The sequence below is a fragment of the Somniosus microcephalus genome, chromosome 27 (genome assembly GCF_052327205.1).
Source record: "Somniosus microcephalus isolate GS21.2 chromosome 27, FLI_Smic_1.0, whole genome shotgun sequence".
NCBI lineage: Eukaryota > Metazoa > Chordata > Chondrichthyes > Squaliformes > Somniosidae > Somniosus > Somniosus microcephalus.
The window spans coordinates 1,232,952-1,253,517 of NC_141013.1; the positions used below are offsets into that span (position 1 = coordinate 1,232,952).

The 20,566-nt window shown below is 45.9% G+C and overlaps 1 protein-coding gene and 1 long non-coding RNA gene across 2 annotated transcripts in view; both read left to right on the forward strand.

Moving 5' to 3' along the window:
- Window positions 1-7,693, forward strand: part of trpm7 (transient receptor potential cation channel, subfamily M, member 7) — a 151,125-nt gene extending 143,432 nt beyond the window's left edge. Inside the window, exons 41-42 of the mRNA XM_085968293.1 lie at window positions 2,450-2,556; window positions 6,439-7,693. Coding sequence (XP_085824419.1) covers window positions 2,450-2,556; window positions 6,439-6,560 — 229 coding nt within the window. The 3' untranslated portion in view covers window positions 6,561-7,693. The remainder of the gene's footprint in view (window positions 1-2,449; window positions 2,557-6,438) is intronic.
- A 3,217-nt stretch (window positions 7,694-10,910) lies between these two features.
- Window positions 10,911-14,737, forward strand: LOC147099851 (uncharacterized). Its single transcript, XR_015073762.1, has 4 exons — window positions 10,911-11,194; window positions 11,897-11,994; window positions 12,672-12,748; window positions 14,403-14,737. It is a non-coding gene; the product is annotated as an uncharacterized LOC147099851 (long non-coding RNA).
- The last annotated feature ends 5,829 nt before the right edge of the window (window positions 14,738-20,566 follow it).

A 20,566-nucleotide genomic window follows, 5' to 3' on the forward strand; every position in this document is an offset into this window, starting at 1 on the left:
TTAAGTGGTTGCTGTCGTCGTAAAAGTTGTTTTAAAATTTGCCCACGGACAAAAAGGTCGCGCTTAGAGGAGGTCGTGGCCCGCTCAGTACAAAAAAAATTAGAGGGAACATTGCCTCCACCCCTTTTTAATTTGTGGCAATTAAATTTGCATTGCTCCCACAAGGACATCGGACATCCCTAGATCTGCCAGCCTTGATCCATGGAACACATCCCAGTCCTCTCCCACTCTAGCCCTCAATTCTCATCTCTCTAGTTGTTGACGCACGGACCACATCCCTCTCCAAGCTCATCAACGCCTCCTGCCCATTCAGCTCAGTGCCACTAAACTGCTGATCACCCAACTGTTGTTCTCCGCCCCATGCTCGCTGATACTGTAAATAGATCCCTCTCCTCTGGCACCGTCCCCTTCCCTTTCATAAACTGACATTATCAACTCTCTTTTTATAAAGAAACTCTCGACCCCTCTGTTCTCATTAGCTACTGCCCCATCTCCAACCATCTATTCTCTCCAGGGTCCTTGAAGATCCCTCCTAGATACATGCCCATCTCTTTAACACCGTTTGAATCCCGCCAGTCAGAATTCCACTCCTCCCACAGCACCGAAACAACCTTAACCAAAGTCTCAAAACATTTTCTGTGTCTGTTGTGCATTACCCCATCTCATCCACCTCGACCTTTCCTTGGCCTTCAACTAGATTGATCACAACCCCTCCTTTAACACCTCTCCTCCCTTGTCCAGCTACAAAGGACATCCCTGTTTGGTACTATTCTTCCAAATCTGATTGTAGCTTCTCTTCACATCTCAGTGTCACCTCTAGTCCCCCAAGGATCTATCCTTGCTCCCCCCCACCCCACAGACTTGGGGGCCAACTTCCACATGTACACAAGTGATACCCAGCTGTACTTCTCCATTACCGCCCTCGACCCTTCCAGTACATTTTTTCTGCCAATCTACTTGAATCTATGTCCCCTTGGTCTAGACCCCTCAACTACTGAAAACTCTGTTTCTATCTACGTGCGTGTGAGCCGTGGTTCAGTGGGTCACTCTTGCCACTGAGTCAGAAGGTTGTGCGTTCAAGCCCTGCTTCAGGATTTGCGCACATAGTGTAGGCTGACCGTTCAGTGCAGTACTGAGGGGGGGCAGTACTGAGGGAGTGCCGCACTGTGGTTGGGGGGGGGGGGGGGGGCAGTACTGAGGGAGCGCCGCACTGTCGGAGGGGCAGTACTGAGGGAGCGCCGCACTGTCGGAGGGGCAGTACTGAGGGAGTGCTGCACTGTCGGAGGGGCAGTACTGAGGGAGTGCCGCACTGTTGAGTGCTGTTTTTCAGATGAGATATTCCCAGAAATTCGGGTTGAGGGCTTCCCGTGGGTGCAAGCCCCCGACCTGCACTTACCTTGCGCGCCGGCAATTGAGCTGTAGGGCCCTGTGGAATTCCGCTCCGGGGCCTGGCCCAGCTGCCGGCGTGCTGTGCTTGCGTGTCCCAGGGGCGTAGTTAGTGCGATGTGTCCCCTGGGATCACGTGAGCCATGGGCAGCCAATCGGAGGAGGGAAAAGCCCATAAGATTGACAGGTAGACCTGTGAAAACTTATGAATACTACGGGCCCCAAAATAGCAGTAAACCTTCAAATACATTTTTTTTTTAAATAACTATTTTAAACAATAATTTAAATTTTTGAAAAAAATAATTTTATAAAAAAGGGGCTAAAAATAAACTTAACTTGCTTTAAAGCATTTAAAAATAATAAACCTGTGGAAAAAATGTTTTAATTTTAATTAATTGACCACTTACCTTGTAAAAAGCAGGCCTTATGCCTGCTTTTTAAATGTGTAAATCCTGCAGGCTTAACCTCGCGTGAAAACCTGCAAAAAAAAACCTAAGTTCAAAGCGCACGCGCAGCCCCTCCTGCGCGCGCGTTGGACCTCTGAACCCCTTCGTTCAGAGGATCGGAAGTGCCAGTTTCCCGCGCATGCGCAGTGCATGCAGAAAACCGTGCGTACTCACCCGTGGAGACCCGAATTTCTGGGCCAGGAGCCCAAAAATGAACACAGTATGTTTCTAGCACTCCGACTGTGACCGTACTAAGGTTTTACATAGGTTCACCATTACATCTTGACATTTATAGTCTGTACCTGCTGCCATAAAGCCCAGTGTTACATTAGTCTTTTTATGGCCTTATCCACTCGAGGTGCTGCTTTTAGTGTTTTGTGATATGCAGCAAGAGACAAATGTAAGGGAATCCCTCTTCAGTGTGCTTCATTACTGAATGATCTAGCTGAAGCTGAATATTTTGCCACTTGGGAAAAGCCATAGTATGAAATGTAGTTGAGATTTCTTTGAGTCTGCAGATGGACTTTTGAAGCATCCAGCCATGTTATCTACATCGTGTGATACAATCTCTAAGTTAACTGCTGTGTCCAGGTTTATTTATGGTGTTTCTTTTTCAGGTCACATGACATGGTATTTGGACCTGCTAATTTGGGTGAAGATGCGGTTAAGAATTTTCGGACTAAACACCGTTGTAATTCATGCTGTGGGAGACTCAAACTTCCTGGTAAGATTTTACGGTGTGCTTTTTTTTTTGCCCTCCCCTTAGTGACCTATGCTGGGCAATAATTTCGCAAGTGTTGGTGACCCGGACACCTCATCCAAATGTGGTGATTCTAGGTGAGCCGGCTAACGGCTGTTGGGTTATTTGATCACGTGCAACATCCTCGTGTGCATTTCCAGCATCAGCAGCTGGGTAGAACAGGAGCTCTGACTATCAGATTTCTTTCCCTAACCTTGGAAATACTGTGGTCAGTTGTAGGGCCCTTTATCTAGGATTTGACTAATTCAGCAAAAACCAAGGATTGAATCTGGGAGGTTCCTAATCTGGACGGTTCATTACCACAATGTATTTATCCATCAGAGGGGTAGGGGAATGTACAAGAGGCCAGAGTCAAAAAACGGAGTGTTGGGGAGGGAGAGGTCATAGAGATGGAAGAGGTTACAGAGATAGGGAGAGGGGAGTCCGTGGATGGATTTAAACACTGAGAATTTTATCTGGGAATGTTAATGGTAACCAGGAATTGTCCCCTTGGATTGGAAAATTGCCAATGTCACGCCATTATTTAAGAAGGGTGGGAGAGATAAATTGGGGAAATTATAGGCCTATTAGACTAACATCTGTTGTGGGAAAGTTACTAGAATCTATTGTTAGACACTGCATTTGGACCAAATATAAGCTGATCAGAGAGCCAGCATGGATTTATTTATTTTTATTTATTCATTCTTGGATGTGAGCGTCGCTGGCTAGGTCAGCACTTATCTCCCATCCCTAATTACCCTTGAGAAGGTGGTGGTGAGCCGCCACCTTGAACTGCTCCAGTCCGTGTGGTGAAGGTACTCCCACATTGCTGTTAGGTAGGGACTTCCAGGATTTTGTCCCAGCGACGATGAAGGAATGGTGATATATTTCCAAGTCAGGATGGTGTGTGACTTGGAGAGGAACTTGGAGGTGGTGGTGTTCCCATGTGTCTGCTGCCCTTGTCCTTCTAGATGGTAGAGGTCACGGGTTTGGGAGATGCTGTCGAAGCTTTGGCGAGTTGCTGCAGTGCATCTTGTAGATGGTACACTCTGCAGACATGGTGCGCCGGTGGTGGAGGGAGTGAATGTTTAAGGTGGTGGATGGGGTGCAAATCAAGTGGGCTGCTTTGTCCTGGATGGTGTCGAGCTTCTTGAGTCTTGTTGGAGCTGCATTCATCCAGGCAAGTGGAGATTATTCCATCACACTTGTGACTTGTGCCTTGTAGATGGTGGAAAGGCTTTGGGGAGACAGGAGGTGAGACACTCGCCACAGAATACCCAGCCTCTAACCAGCTCTTGTAGCCACAGTATTTATGTGGCTGGTCCAGTTAAGTTTCTGGCCAGCGGTGACCCCCAGGATGTTGATGGTGGTGGATTCAACAATGGTAATGGCATTGAATGTCTTGGGGCAGTGGTTAGACTTTCTCTTGTTGGAGATGATCATTGCCTGGTACTTGTGTGGCACAAATGTTACTTGCCACTTAGCCCAAACCCAAATGTTGTCGATCTTGCATGCGGGCACGGACTGCTTCATTATCTGAGGAGTTGCGAATGGAATTGAACACTGCAATCATCAGCGAACATCCCCACTTCTGACCTTATGATGGAGGGAAGGTCATTGATGTAGCAGCTGAAGATGGTTGGGCCGAGGACACTGCCCTGAGGAACTCCTGCAGTGATGTCCTGGGGCTGTGATGATTGGCTTCCAACCACCACAACCATCTTCCTTTGTGCTAGGTATGACTCCAACCAGTGGACAGTTTTCCCCTCGATTCCCATTGACGTCAGTTTTACTAGGTCTCCTTGGTGCCACACACGGTCAAATGCTGCTTTGATATCAAGGGCAGTCACTCTCGGCTCACCTCTGGAATTCAGCTCCTTTGTCCATGTTTGGACCAAGACTGTAATGAGGTCGGGAGCCGAGTGGTCCTGGTGGAACCCAAACTGAGCGTCGGTGAGCAGGTTATTGGTGAGTAAGTGCCGCTTGATAGCACTGTCGATGACACCTTCCATCACTTTGCTGATGATTGAGAGTAGACTGATGGGGTGGCAATTGGCCGGATTGGATTTGTCCTGCTTTTTGTGGACAGGACATAGGCCGGGCAATTTTCCACTTTGTCGGATAGATGCCAGTGTTGTAGCTGTACTGGAACAGCTTGGCTAGAGGCGTGGCTAGTTCTGGAGCACGAATCTTCAGCACTGCAGCTGGGATGTTGTCGGGGCCCACAGCCTTCGCTGTATCCAGTGCGCTCAGCCGTTTCTTGATACCACGTGGACTTTCAGAAGGCATTTGATAAGGTTCCACACAAGAGACTGTTAGGAAAAATGGAAGTACATGGAATTGGAGGCCACCCTTTTACATGGATAGGGAATTGGTTAGGAGGTGGAAGAGGGAGCTAGGTTAATGGGTATATACGCCAATTGGCAGGATGTGACTCGTGGTTTTCCCCAGGGATCTGGACTGATGGCTCAGTTTTTCACTATATTTATAAATGATTTAGATGAAGGAATTGAGAGCCATACATCCAACACTAGGTTAGGAGGCGCAGTGGAGATGGAAGCAGAAAGTTGCAATGGGACACTGATCGTTTAAGTGAGTGGGCAAAACTGTGGCAGATGGAGTTTAACGTGGTGAAGTGTGAGGTCCTTCACTTTGGATCTAAAAAAGATAAAGCAGAGTATTTTCTAAATGGTGAGAAGCGAGGAACTGTGAAGGAGCGGAGAGATTTCGGGGCCCAAGTGCAGAAATCACAGTGAACTGGTACAAAAAATTATTAAAAAGCTAATGGAATGTTGCCTTCATCACAAGGAGGCTGTAATACAAAAGGGTGGAAGTTATGCTACTGTTGTATAAAACTCTGGTTAGTCCACATCTGGACACTGCGTTCAGTTCTGGGCATATATTGGCCTTGATGGGGCTGCAGCGCAGATTCACCAGAATAACGGGGCTAAAAGGGTTAAATTATAAGGACCGGTTCCATAGACTGGGCTTGTATTCCCTTGAGAATAGAAGATTAAGGGGTGATCTAATTGAGGTGTTTAAAATGATTAATGGAGTTGATAAGGTAGAGGGAGAGAAACTATTTCCTCTGGTGGGGGAAGTCCAGAACAAGGGGACAGAACCTTAAAATTAGAGCCAGGCCGTTCAGGAGTGATGTCAGGAAACACTTCTTCACACAAAGTGGAAATGTGGAACTCTCTCCCAAAAAGCTGTTGAGGCTGGGGGTCAATTAAAAATGTCAAAACTCAGTTTGATAAATTTTTGTTCAGCATGGGTATTATGGGGTATGGAAGGAAAGGGGGGTAAATGGAGTTAAGTTACGGATCAACCATGATCGAAGTGGTGGAATAGGCTCAGGAGCTGAATGGCCTCCTCCTGTTCCTATGTTGTGTAATGAATCAAAAGAGCAGGCAAAGAAGCCTGTGGTTAGATAATACGATGGAAGGGGCAGGTGCTACATTGGAGCTGGTATAATCCATCCATGAGAAATTGGAGGAAACTGTGGTAAGCAACCTCCAGAGTGGGTAAGGAAAATGAGCATTTATATTTGCCTATCACATGTCAGAAACATCTCCAGGTGCTTCACATACAATGAATTACCTTCCAGAGCAATGACATGTACCTACAAACACAGTAGCTGTTTTACACACAGCGCTGAAATGAATGATGAGTTTAATTTGCTTTTGGTGGATGTTAGTGTAAGGAGAAAGGTTAGCTAGGACAATCGCCGATCTCCCTGCTCCCCCCTCAGTCGTTTTAACATCTGCAAAAAGACAGACCAAGAGGATCTGTTTTATTTACCTTTACTGATTCATTTTCATTGTGTGCTGGATCAAAAAAAAGCAACATCTTGTTTTCTGTGCTTAGATATCAAGCGAAATGATTATACACCGGACAAAGTGATAATGTCTCAAGATGATGTGGAAGTTGCAATCCAGTCTGGCAGTGGTACCAAAGATGTAAGAAATTCTATACGCTTGATGATTTAGACACTGAGAATGGTACAGGGAGCGTTTCCTCAAGCCTGATACTTGAAATTGCCTGAAGTCGCCTCTCGCTGTATCTGAAGGACCACGAGGAGTTCTGTGGCTGCGACTTCCAAAATCTAACCTTGGATGGTGCGTTGAAATGAAGGGGTAAAGGATGCTGTGACATATCTGTAGTCTCGTATAATGCATTCAGTACAATCTAAATGTAACTGGCGATTTTGTACTTGTGTCTTGGCCTGTTGAGAATTGCAGCAATGACACAAGCAGCGAATAACCTGCAGTGATCAGATAGCAGGAGAAAAAAGGTACACTCAGCAGGCAATCTATGTGGAAAGCAAACTTAATTGGAACAGTGTCAAGATTTTAAGCAAAGGTAAATGTCCAATTTTAAGTCTTCACAACACATACGTTTTAAACCATTTTTTAATCAATTTATTAAGTAAAGCCATGTAAACTGGTACAAACTCAACTGTACTGAGGTGCAAATAATATTTATTCAAACCAAGAGTTTGCAGAAAAATACTCGATAAAATGTGATGACTTAGTGTTTTGTCTGACAAAATCCGACGGGTTTTACTAGGCCTATCAATAAATAATACAATAAAAATCTGAGATGATTGTCTAGCCAGCACAGTCCAAAAGATGTTCTGGTGACCTGATTTTAATGAATTTCAATTATGTATACACTTAGGTGTAATGCTAGTATTTGTGGTACATGCAGATTGAATTTAAAAGAAAAAGTATTGAAATCCTTGTAAATATGGTAATGGGCAGATTGCAATCTATCTTTATGCAAATAAATAATATGAGACCCAAATCGGTTGAATTGTCAACACGACAAAGCCACGTGTCTACCTTAAAATATTTATGTAAATGGTAGCATTGAGGCATCTTTTCTATGTTACAAAAAGAGGTACTATTGTCATTTTTAAAACAAGGGTGTTTATATGAAGAGCTGTATAATTTTTAATCTAATGTATCTTATAGATACTGTTCCTAAGGCACGAACACAACTTGTAATAAAATAAGATGGTGGTTTTACATAGGTTGGATGGCGAAAGCCAAGAGTTGGTGGTATCATGCTGCATAAATTTTGTACATCATTTAATCTAATAAAAGATTTTTGAAATAAATGTACTCTTGTTGTGCTGTATACCCCACTGGGCTGCAGAGCATTCTTGCTGCTAGATACACAATGCAAAGCCTACTTTCAGATGATGAGTTCAGTTCATGTGTGAAGGACTTTTGTAAGAGCTATTCAGATAAATGAAGATGCTGGTCTGTTAAAAGGAGCCTGTGTCATTGGGCTATGATTTCTGGTATATAAATGCCAACTAGTTCTAGCAAACTGGGACCTCACTTGTTATAATGTTTGTCTAGTGATTGCTATTGCTGCCAGTAACCTACCAGGAATATGCACATTGAAAGATTTATAGAGTACATTAGCAGTCAAGTTACAATGAGAAGGCAGATTATACACCCACAGAAATAATTGAAAGTTCCCAACATTTCTGAACTTTATCCAGCGACTTTAGGTGTAAATGGAAGGAGCTGATCGTAACCAGAACATCTCTAGCAACGACTTCTCTTGCCAACCTGCACTGTCATCTTGGGAGTTCCCCAAGTAGCTATTCTTGCAGATATCTCGGGGGGGTGGGGGGGTTGTGGGGCTGAAGGAGATTACAGAGATAGGGAGGGGCGAGGCCATGGAGGGTTTTGAAATCAAGGTGCTGCTTAACCGGGAGCCAATGTAGGTCAGCGAGCACAGAGGTGATGGACGAACGGGACTTGGTGCAAGTTAGGACACGGGCAGCTGAGTTTTGGATGACCTCAAGTTTACGTAGGGTAGAATGTGGGAGGCCAGCCAGGAGTGCATTGGAATAGTCAAGTCTAAAGGTAACAAAGGCATGGATGAGGGTTTCAGCAGCGGATGAGCTGAGGCAAGGGCGGAGATGGGCGATGTTACGGAGGTGGAAATAGGCGGTCTTTGTTATGCTGCGGATATGTGGTTGGAAGCTCATTTCAGGGTCAAATATGACACCAAGGTTGCGAACAGTGTGGTTCAGCCTCAGACAGATGTTAGGGAGAGGGATGGAGTCAGTGGCTAGGGAACAGAGTGACAGGAAACAGAGTCGTGGGGAACGGTTGTTTATAGGACTGGAAGAAGGTATACAGTGGTGTTCCCCAGGGATTGGTTCTTGGACCACTGCTTTTCTTGATATATATTATGACTTGGACGTGGGTGTACAGGACACAATTTCAAAATTTGCAGATGTCACAAAACTTGGAAATGCAGTGAGGAGAGTGATAGACTTCAGGAAGACATAGGCAGGCTGGTGAAATGGGCGGACACGTGGCAGATGAAATTTAACGCAGTAAAGTGTGAAGTGATACATTTAATGAGAGGACATATAAACTAAATGGTACAATCCTAAAGGGGGTGCATGAACGAGAGAGACACCTAGGGGTATGTGTGCACAAATTGTTGAAGGTGGCAGGGCAGGTTGAGAAAGCAGTTAAAAAGGCTTACGGGATCCTGGGCTTCATAAATAGAGATATAGAGTACAAAAGTGCGGAAATTATGATGAACCTGTATAAAACACTGGTTCGGCCCCAACTGGAGTACTGTGTCCAATTCTGGACACCACACTTTAGGAAGGAAGTGAAGGCATTAGAGAGGGTGCAGAAAAGATTTACGAGAATGATTCCAGGAACGAGGGACTTCAGTCACGTTAATAGACTGGAGAAGCTGGGGTTGTTCTCCTTGGAGCAGAGAAGATTGAGAAGAGGTTTGAGAGCTCAAAATCATGAGGGGTCTGGAAAGATCTGGAATGCACTGGTAGTGGAGGCAGACTCGATCATGTCTTTCAAAAGGGAGTTGGATAAGTACCTGAAGGAAGGAAATTTGCAGGGATACGGGGAAAGGGCGGAGAGTGGGACTAGCTGAGGTGCTCTTGCAGAGAGCTGGCACGGGCCAAATGACCGCCTTCCGTGCTGTAACCATTCTATGATTCTATATGATCATCCACAGACATGAGGTCAGCTTCCACATGTATGGTAATGACACCCAGCTCTACCGCCACCATCTCTCTTGACCCCTCCACTGTCTCTGCTGCCATTCTTGGATGATTGATTCCCCCTCCCTGGTCACTGTCTCTGCTGGACCAGACTGATCACAACTTCAACATCCTGTTCAACACTGAGCTCACCTCCTGCCCCCATATCCTCTCCAATACAGACTGCCTACACCCACCTGTGTAACTTCACCCACTTCTCTCCTTACCTCAGCCAATCCACCACTGGAACCCTCTGCCACCTCCAGGCTCAATTACTCCATTGTTCCCCTGGTCGGCCTCCTGTCCTCCACAATCTTCAGCTCATCCAAAACTCTGCCATTCCTGTCCTAGCCCAGAACAAGGCCTGCTTGCCAATCACCCTTTTCCTCACTGGCCTACAATGGTTACTAGTCCAACAGAGCGTCAAATTTAAAATTTTCAGTCTAGCATTTAAATTCCTCTGCTCAATATCTCTAAAACCTCCTCCAGCCCTACAACCTACCCCTTGAACTGTCCATTCCTCTGACTCCAGCCTCTTGTGAATCCTCGCTCCCTTTCCCCACTAGTGGTAGCTGTCTTCAGCCAACTAGGCCCCACTCTCTGAAATTCCTTCCTTAAACACCACTTTCTCCTTCCCCTTCTTAAAGACCCTCCTTAAAACCTTCCTCTTTGACCAAGCTTTTGGTCACCTCTCCTAATCTTTCCTCATTTGGTTCAGTGCCCCCTGTCCCTTACGCCTCTCTGAAGTCCCTTAGGACATTGTTCTACATTAAAGGTACCGGCTCAATTTGGGCAGCAGTGAAGTACAGCAGAAACCTGCTACAATCCCCACTGGCCAGGAGCAATCTGAGCTCTTGGTACTTTCATCATTAAAATGTGTGGGGATAAAGTGGATCATATTTTGTCTATATGTCTTGTCAGTATTAATTATTCTATATTAAAAATTCTCCTGGCCAATATTTATCCTTCAGCCAATGCTTAAAACAGATGATCTGGTCATTCTCATTGCTGTTTGTGGGAGCTTACTGTGCCTTTCCTACATTACAACAGTGACAACGCTTCAAATAATACTTAACTGGTCTGCTTTGGGACGGCAGGAGAGCTTGAAAGGCGTGAGTTAAATGCAAATCTTGAGTTGTGGCCATTTGGAGCTTTAAATGAAGTAATCAATATTGAAGGAACCTTTGGAGAGTAGCATTGTCTCTAATTTATGGCGTGGCTTTGGACGGTAGTCATACTGTCACTGTCACATGGCTACTTGTGTAGACAGATCACCCGCTGTGTCCTGAGGTTCTTGGTGTCCAAGAACCAGCCGCGAGCCCGGATCCCGGCCCCGCCGCCGCCTATTTCACGCTGAGTGAATCACAAGTGCGGCCCCGGAGACGTCACCGTTGGGGTTGAGGGGGCGGGGGCGGGTTGCGGCTCTTGCCCGCCTCCAGGGATGACATGCTGCGGGCGGCACTCGACCGAGGTCCGGCGCTGCGGCTCAGGTTCCGAGTCGCTGCGCTTGGCGAGTCCGCAAAGTCTGGCGCAGACTGTGGCGGAGGCGATGCCGGTGGAAGTGACTATCGAATATTGGTGAGTGTTTCCGCCCGGCGCAAACTGCGAAATGTCCGCAAATGATCGGAACTTGCTGCCCGGGGTCTGGACTCGGTCCAGCCCGGACTGACGGCGAGAATCCCCGGGGTTAGTTTAGAAGCTGGCCCGAGCCCCGCCTGTGGAAGGTTTTCGGGTCTAGTTTTTGCAGAAATTGATCCGGGGGTCCGGGGCGGTTTGTCAGAGTCTGGCGGCGGAGGTGAATTTCTCACTTGTTCACTCGAGGGATTTACAGACACAATGTTCACACCTTTCAGATCGGAGATTAAAGCGGGTTGTCCACACAGGCGACCTGGGGCTGGGACACTGGGATTCCAGATCTGGTTTGATAAACAACAAAGAAATCTTCAAACTTTTTTCAAATCCACAAAAGATAAAAAATATTGAAATAAACACAAGATGTTGGGAATGTTCAGAGAAAAGGGATCGAGTCGTTCGTCAGAGCTTTCTTTCCTGGTGACAGATCACATTGAAACGTTAATCTTTCTCTTTCAGACGCTTGGATTTCCAGCATTTGTGTTTTTTAATCTTTCAATATAAAAACATTAATGTTTGGGGAAAAAACATCAGCCACAGGTGATCTCTGGTGTAAGAAACAGTCTGCACAGCTGATCGGTAAATCTCCCAAACAGAGGCACTGGGAATGTATGCAACATTTAACAATCTTTATAAATCTCTCCCCAGTTCTGGATGAGGATTCCTGACCCGTTACTTGTCCCTGGCGAATGAAATCAGGGAGCGAGTTCCAGGCACAAATGTGACGGGTTTCATAGGGCAGACAGGTGAGTGAGGCAATAAAAAATAATATGTGGAACATTTAACAGCAACTTGGTCAGACTTCAGCCAACACATGTCTTTATTATTGGAACAAGTTTAAATGATGCAGAAACTCAGCCCAGAACTTTATGACAAAGTTTCACTGTTGCTTTTTTCTGTTATTGTTACAATCTCACAAAACTTCCTGTCTAACTGCTTGTGATTTATCTAACTCTATTCACTAAATGACCCCACATTGTACAGTGAAGCTTATCGTGGCATATTCTGAAATATTTCACTTTTTTGTGATCATCACATTCCACAAAAAAAATCCCCCACACAGCGGCTGTGACTTTCCTGCCTCATTAAACCCACCGGTTGGCAGCAGAGTGAAGGCTCACCTGGCAAGTGGCGAGTGCCCTCCGCAGAGACCGGGTACCTCTACCGTCCACTCACTGCTTCCTTCCGTAGCAGCAGATTTTTAAAAGGGCCCATTGCTTCCCATTGCTTTCACCTCACAATCTGTGGCTTTGCTGGGACTGGAAATGGGAGCAGAAACTGTCATCAGAGCCAGCCCGGCTCACCACTAAACAGCAGAGATTCACTCTTTATTATTGGAACAAGTTTACATTTGTTGTCGGAGCTGGTTTCACGTTGGCTGCTGTTAGTATAATGCCTGACATCATCTTTCTCTCTCTCTCAGGAAGTTTTGAGGTTACAATTAACAATAAGCTGGTTTTCTCTAAGTTGGAATCAAATGGATTTCCTTATCAAGAAGATGTAAGTAAATCCCATAAAATGTACTTTACATATTAGCAGCAAGACTGAGAAATTCCAGCTAGCTGGGGCACAGTCACGGCACAGTCGTGATACTCACTTACCGATGGCCTCTATGCCATCCAATGCCTTGCTCCGGTACCACTCTTGGGGACACCCCATCATCCACACAATAGTGGGATGTGAAACAAAACTTGCTGCGGGTTGCAGAGGAGGGACACCATGTGTCAGGCAGCAGATTCATGAGGAAGGGAAGGTTGAGAAGAGGTAATTGAATAGATTATAAACTAGGTAAATGGGAAGGATAGCAAAATACTGCAGATGCTGGAAATCCAAAATGACAACAGAGAATGCTGGAAAAACTCAGCAGGTCAGGCAACATCTGTGGAGAGAAATTTGAGTTGACGTTTCGGGTTGAAACCCTTCTTCAAAACTGGAAAGAAAATAAAAAGATCGAAGGCAAAGCTGCGATCGAACAAAAGAAGAAAAGGAGACAATAAAAGGTATTAGAAGCCAGATGAGATGGCAATAGGCCCGTGGAGACAAAAGGCAGCTGAGATTAGGTGTGAAGTGCACTGGCAGGATAAGGACAGCTGCCAGGTGAGAGAGAGAAACAAAGGAAAGGAGGGGAGGAAAGGAGGGGGGGGGAAGGAGGAGGTGGGGGGGGAAGGAGGAGGTGGGGGGGGGGAAGGAGGAGGTGGGGGGGGCGAAGGAGGAGGGGGGGGGTTGGGGGGAGGAGGACCCAAAACAAAGGGGTGGAAAAAATTAAAAGGAAAAAAGTAATAGAGGCCGAGGTTATGATCTGAAATTATTGAACTCGATATTGAGTCCGGAAGGCTGCAAAGTGCCTAATCGGAAGATGATTTGCTGTTCCTCGAGTTTACGTTGAGCTTCCGTGGAACAATACAAGAGGGAAGCTTGATCAGTTCTTGAGCTGTGGGTAGTACAGTGAAGGCAAAAACCCTGAAATCATTTACAAAGCAGTTGGATGGTGCAATACGAGTGCTGAGGTCTTTCTGGGCACCTCATCAATATCGTCTTGTATGATCAACATTTTCTCTGAAAAAGCGGAGCTGGATCTTCCTGATGATGGCTCATGTCTACAGTTCAAGCTGCAGCATTGAAAGAGCAGAACCTTCGTGCAAATGACATAGCTGAGACATTAAAGCAAAATTAGTATCTCTCCCAGGGCAGTTGGAGAAATAAAATATACTTTTGAAATGTTGATGGTCCTGAGGAAGAGTCAGTGAATGCTGGGAAGGTCTTGCTGGGCTGAAATTGCAGGATAGTAAGTTAACTAAATCAAGGGCTGTAATCCTGCGTGCTTGAAGCAGTTTCAGCTGACATCCTCCAGTGGTGTTCATCAGTATCCACCGTATCTCAGGTGGGGTTGGAAGAGTAGTTTGCATTGTATTGTCAAACGTGACTGAATGTGGGTCAGTCTGGGAGTGGCAGGGCTGGAATACACAGACTGGATTGTCTCACACTTTGAATGGGGGCAGAGAGGAGAGTTGCTGTACGTGCAATGTCTGTGTTAATGCCATTGAGTAGGTTGCCTGTCAACCAGTGTGTGAGATAGAATCTAATAAGGAAATGGGTTTTTTTGGATTTCTATTATTTATTGATTGTGTTTTAAGTCCAGTTTTTATTTCCATAGGTCATTGAGGCAGTGAAAACAGCAACAGAGGGATCTGCTGTGGAGAGGATTATTTCCCAAGAGGAGATTATTACCCAGAAAAGGGGCTGCATCATCATATAGCGGAAACCAGGAGATGGCAAAAGAGCCCTGATATAATTTTACAGTTTTCCACTAGCAAAGCACCATTCTCTTAATGATTGTTTTCCCCAAAAGTTAACGGTGAAGACATGAGGAGACGTCAGAGAATGTGCTTTCCTGATTTGGGATCTGCTACAAAATTGTTCAGGTGTCAGTCTGTTGTGAAGAGAATGACTGGTATAATATCGTCACTTAATTAAATTGTATTTGTGTAACTTTCCCTCTGTTCCCATATTAAGCTGCAAACACAATGACTCAATGTCACATTAAGATTAGTCAGTCAGAAGCCACAGCCCACATCAGCTCGAGAAACAAACTGTAGGGATCGCACTCAACCTGGGACAGGTAACCCTGGGCTCCCTCTCCACTCCCAACATCTCCCTAGAGCTCAGTGGCGGCACCAGCCTGTCGAATTGCACTTGCTCTTGAAACTGATGGCAGAATGTTGTAAAGGGAAATTGCTCTATGGGGTTACCAGAATGTTATGCCGATGATGCAAAACCCTCCTTTTGAGCTGTCCTCACATATGAAGGAGAGCCTGGCCTTTATAGTTTCATCTGTCAGACCCCATTGGGAAGGAGACCTGAGAGTACGAATGTTGCTCGTCAGCCTCCTGGCGAAAGGTGAAGTGACGTGCTGATGAAGAGGGAGTGCCCGAGGTGCCAACTGACGGGATTCAGTCATCCAATAATCGAGGTCCTGTGGATGGTCCTGTGACTGATGAGTGCCTTAGATGTCATCTCTGATTAACGTAACATCTCTGAATTTTGGCCCAGCTTTGACGTTAGCCTTGATGTGGTGCGAGCGTGTGTGCTGTCCCCTAATATCCAGAATTTCAATGGTTTTATTTCTGATGTAATGTCTCTTTTCCATTCCTGATTGGCCCCCTTCAAAACAAAATAAATGTTGCCTCACTTCAAAGGCTGTTGTTTTTGGTTATTGAATGCGGTTTGAACAGAGCGCTGGGAGTTGGGTAAGTGAGGGAGTTAGGTGAGGAGTGGAAGGAGGAGCTCCCTTGCTTCGCCTTTGCTTTCCCTAACTTTTCACCCTGTAGTTCTTTATACCCAGGAAAGAGTCCGAGAGTGGGAGCAGTCAAACAACAACTGCAAAACCGCTAAAGTGACGTCACAACCAGGGAAGGAGCTGATTGGTAAGTAGGACCTGGTGAGTATTTCTACAGTCCAGTCATTAAAGTAAAAGTAAGGTCTCTAGTTTAGAGTAAGTAGTGTGTAAAGTGAAGTGAGGCCCCTAGTGTATTTAATATTCTTTAATTTAGAGGAAGTAAAGGGAGTAAATTAAGGGTAGGACATGGCAGGGCAGCTCGGCAGCGTGGAGTGCTCCTCTTGTGCTATGGGACACTTTCGGTGTCCAGGGCAAACACATGTGCAGGAAGTGTCTCCAGCTGCAGCTACTTGAAATCCACATTTCGGATCTGGAGCTGTGGCTGGAGTCACTGTGGAGCATCCACGAGGCTGAGATCTACGTGGATAGCACGTTTAACGAGGTGGTCACACTGCAGGTAATGAGTGCACAGGCAGTAAGGGAATGGGTGACCGCCAGACAGAGTAAAAGAACTGGGAAGGTAGTGCAGGAGTCCCTTGGGTCCATCTCCCTCTCCAACAGATTTTCCGTTTTGGATACTGCTGGGGTACTATAGGCCCCCAAACAGTCAGGGGGAGATAGAGGAACAGATATGTAGGCAAATCTCAGAAAAGTGCGAAAATAATAGGGTAATAATAGTGGGGGATTTCAACTTCCCCAATATAAATTGGGATAGTCAGAGTGTGAAAGGCTTAGAGGGTGCAGAATTCTTAAAGTGCATCCAGGAGAGCTTTTTGAGCCAACATGTAGAAAGTCCTACAAGAGAGGGGGCGGTACTGGACCTAATTCTGGGGAATGTAGCCGGGCAAGTGGTGGAAGTGTCAGTAGGAGAGCATTTTGGCGACAGTGACCACAATTCGGTGAGATTTAAGGTGGTCATGGAAAAAGACAAAGACGGCCCGGAAATAAGGGTTCTAAATTGGGGGAAGGCCGATTTTAATATGATAAGGCAGGATCTGGCCAAATTGGACTGGGAGCAGCTACTTATAGGAAAATCCGCATCAAAACAGTGGGAGACTTTCAGAAGGGAAATAGAGAGAGTACAACGCCAACATGTTCCTGTAAAGGTCAAGGGTGGGACCAACAAGCAAAGGGAACCTTGGATGACAAGGGATATACAAAAATGCATTAGAAATAAAAGGGGGGCTTTTGGCAGTTACAAAAGACTAAAGACGGAAGAAGCCCTAGAGGAGTATAAAAAATGCAGGGGCATACTTAAAAAAGAAATTAGGAGGGCGAGGAGGGGCCATGAAATAACACTGGCGAGCAAAATAAAGGAAAATCCTAAGATGTTTTATAAGTATATTAAGGGCAAGAGGATAACCAGGGAAAGGGTAGGGCCCATTAGGGACCAAAGTGGCAATCTGTGTGTAGAGCCAGATGATGTAGGCGGGGTTTTAAATGAATTTTTTGCATCTGTGTTCACTATGGAGAAAGACGATGCAGACATAGAAATCGGGCAAGGGGGCTGTGACATACTTGAACATATTAGCATCGAGAGGGAGGAGGTGCTAGCGGTTTTAGCAGGCCAAAAAGTGGATAAATCCCCAGGCCCAGACGAGATGTATCCCAGGCTGCTGTGGGAGGCAAAGGAGGAGATTGCAGGGGCTCTGACACAAATTTTCAGAACCTCTCTGGCCACAGGGGATGTACCAGAGGACTGGAGAACAGCTAACGTAGTACCATTATTCAAGAAGGGTAGCAGGGATAAACCAGGGAATTACAGGCCAGTGAGCCTAACATCTGTGGTAGGGAAATTATTGGAAAAAATTCTGAGGGACAAAATTAGTCTCCACTTGGAGAGGCAAGGATTAATCGGGGATAGTCAGCATGGCTTTGTCAAGGGTAAATCATGTCTGACAAATCTGATTGAATTTTTCGAGGGGGTGACTAGGGGGGTGGATGAGGGAAATGCTGTGGATGTGGTTTACATGGACTTCAGTAAAGCTTTTGACAAAGTCCCGCATAGGAGACTGGTCAAGAAGGTAAGAGCCCATGGGATCCAGCGTGCCTTGGCGCGTTGGATCCTAAACTGGCTGAGTGGCAGGAGGCAGAGGGTGATGGTCGAAGGTTGCTTTTGTGACTGGAAGCCTGTGTCCAGTGGGGTACCTCAGGGATCGGTGCTGGGTCCCTTGTTGTTTGTGATCTACATAAATGATTTGGATGAGAATGTAAAAGGTATGATCAGTAAGTTCGCAGATGACACGAAAATTGGTGGGGTGGTAAATTGTGAGGAGGAAAGCCTCAGGCTACAGGACGATATAAACGGGTTGGTCAGATGGGCGGAAAAGTGGCAAATGGAATTTAACCCTGAAAAGTGCGAGGTGATGCATTTTGGACGGACAAATAAGGCAAGGGAATACACAATGAGTGGTAGGACCCTAGGAAGTACAGAGGGTCAGAGGGACCTTGGTGTACATGTACATAGATCCCTGAAGGCAGCGGAACAGGTAGATAAGGTGGTTAAAAAGGCATATGGGATACTTGCCTTCATTAGCCGAGGCATAGAATATAAGAGCAGGGAGGTTATGATGGAACTGTACAAAACGCTGGTGAGGCCACAGCTGGAGTACTGTGTGCAGTTCTGGTCGCCTCACTATAGGAAGGATGTGATTGCTTTGGAGAGGGTGCAGAGAAGATTCACCAGGATGTTACCTGGGATGGAGCGCCTCAGCTATGAAGAGAGGCTGGACAGGCTGGGGTTGTTTTCCTTGGAGCAAAGAAGGCTGAGGGGGGACCTGATTGAGGTGTACAAAATGATGAGGGGCATAGATAGGGTAGACAAAGAGGAACTTTTCCCCTTAGTAGGGGGGTCAATAACAAGGGGGCATAGATTCAGGGTAAGGGGCAGGAGATTTAGAGGGGATTTGAGGAGGAACTTTTTCACCCAGAGGGTGGTTGGAATGTGGAACTCAATGCCTGAAAGGGTGGTAGAGGCAGGAACCCTCACAACATTCAAGAAGCATTTGGATGAGCACTTGAAATGCCATTGCATACAAGGCTATGGACCAAATGCTGGAAAATGGGATTAGACTGGACAGGGATGGATGGGCGGCGCAGACACGATGGGCCGAAGGGCCTCTTTCTGTGCTGTAAAACTCTATGACTCTATGAGAAGGTTTCTCGGGAATGTAGCAAGAGCCAAGTCCGTGGCACTACGAGTGGCTCAGCTGCACAGGAGGGGAGGAAAAAGAGTGGGAGAGCACTAGTGATAGGGGATTCTATCGTAAGGGGAACAGACAGACGTTTCTGTGGCCGCAGACGTGACTCCAGGATGGTATGCGGCCTCCCTGGTGCCAGGGTCAAGGATATCACTGAGCGGCTGCAGGACATTCTGAAGGGGGTGGGTGAACAGCCAGAGGTCGTGGTCCATATCGGTGCCAACGACATAGGTAGAAAGAGGGATGAGGTTCCTGCAAGCAGAATATAGGGAGCTAGGAAATAAATTAAAAAGCAGGACCTCAAAGGTAGTAATCTCAGGATTAGTCCCAGTGCCACATGCTAGCGAGAGCAGAAGTAAGAGAATAGACTAGATGAATGCATGGCTGGAGAGATGGTGTAGGAGGGAGGGATTTAAATTCCTGAGGCATTGGGACTGATTCTGGGGAAGGTGGGACCTGTACAAGCTGGACGGGTTACACCTCGGCAGAACCGGGACCAATATCCTCGTGGGGGTTTTGCTAGTGCTGTTGGGAAGGATTTAAACTAGTTTGTCAGGGGGCTGGGAACCTAAGTGTGGGCCCAGAACGACAGAAACAAAGCTGGAAGCGCAAGTTAGAAAAGTAGTGAGCAAAACTAGTAGGGAGCAGAAACAAAGGCCAACAGCAAAGAGGATCAAAGTGCAGAAAAATATTAAACAGGCAAAGTTGAAGGCACTTTATCTAAATGCACGTAGCATTCGCAACAAGGTGGATGAATTAATGGCACTAATAGAAGTAAATGGGTATGATGTAATTGCCATTACAGAGACATGGTTGCAGGGTAACCAAAGCTGGGAACTGAATGTTCCAGAGTACTCAACATTTAGGAAGGACAGCCAAAAAGGAAAAGGAGGTGGTGTAGCGCTGTTAATAAGGGATGAGATCAGTACGGTAGAGATAAAAGATCTTGGCTCGGCAGATCGTGATGTAGAACTGGAATCAGTTTGGGTGGAGCTAAGAAACAGCAAAGGGTGGAAAACATTGGTGGGAGTTGTGTATAGGCCACCAAACAGTACTGGTAATGTAGGGCACAGTATCAATCAAGAGATTAGAAGTGCATGTAACAAGGGCAATACGGTAATCATGGGGAACTTTAATCTACATATTGACTGGGCAAATCAAATTACCACTAATGGTGTGGAGGACGACTTCTTGGAATGCATGCGAGATGGTTTCCTGGATCAGTATGTGGAGGAACCAACCAGGGAACAGGCTATTCTGGATTTGGTACTGTGTAATGAGAAAGGACTAATCAATAATCTTGTGGTAAAGGGGCCTTTAGGGACAAGTGACCATAATATGATTGAATTTTACATTAAGTTTGAGAGTGATGTAGTCCAATCTGAAACTAAAGTCTTCAATCAAACAGAGGAAACTACAAGGGTATGAGGGACAAGTTGGCCATGGTAGATTGGGAGACTACACTAAAAGGTATGAGGTGGACATACAATGGCTAACATTCAAGGAAATAATGCATGATTTGCAACAAATATAAATTCCTCTAGGGTATAAAAACCCAAAAGGAAAAGTGATCCAACCATAGCTAACAAAAGAAATTAAAGCTAGTATTAAGTCAAAGGAGGAAGCTTATAAAGTTGCCAGAAAAAGCGGTCAGCCTGAGGATTGGGTTCTTTTCAGAAATCAGCAAAGGGGGACCAAGAAATTGATAAAGAAAGGGAAAATGAGCACAAACTAGCAAAAAATATAAAAACGGATTGTAAAAGCTTTTATAGGTATGTGAAA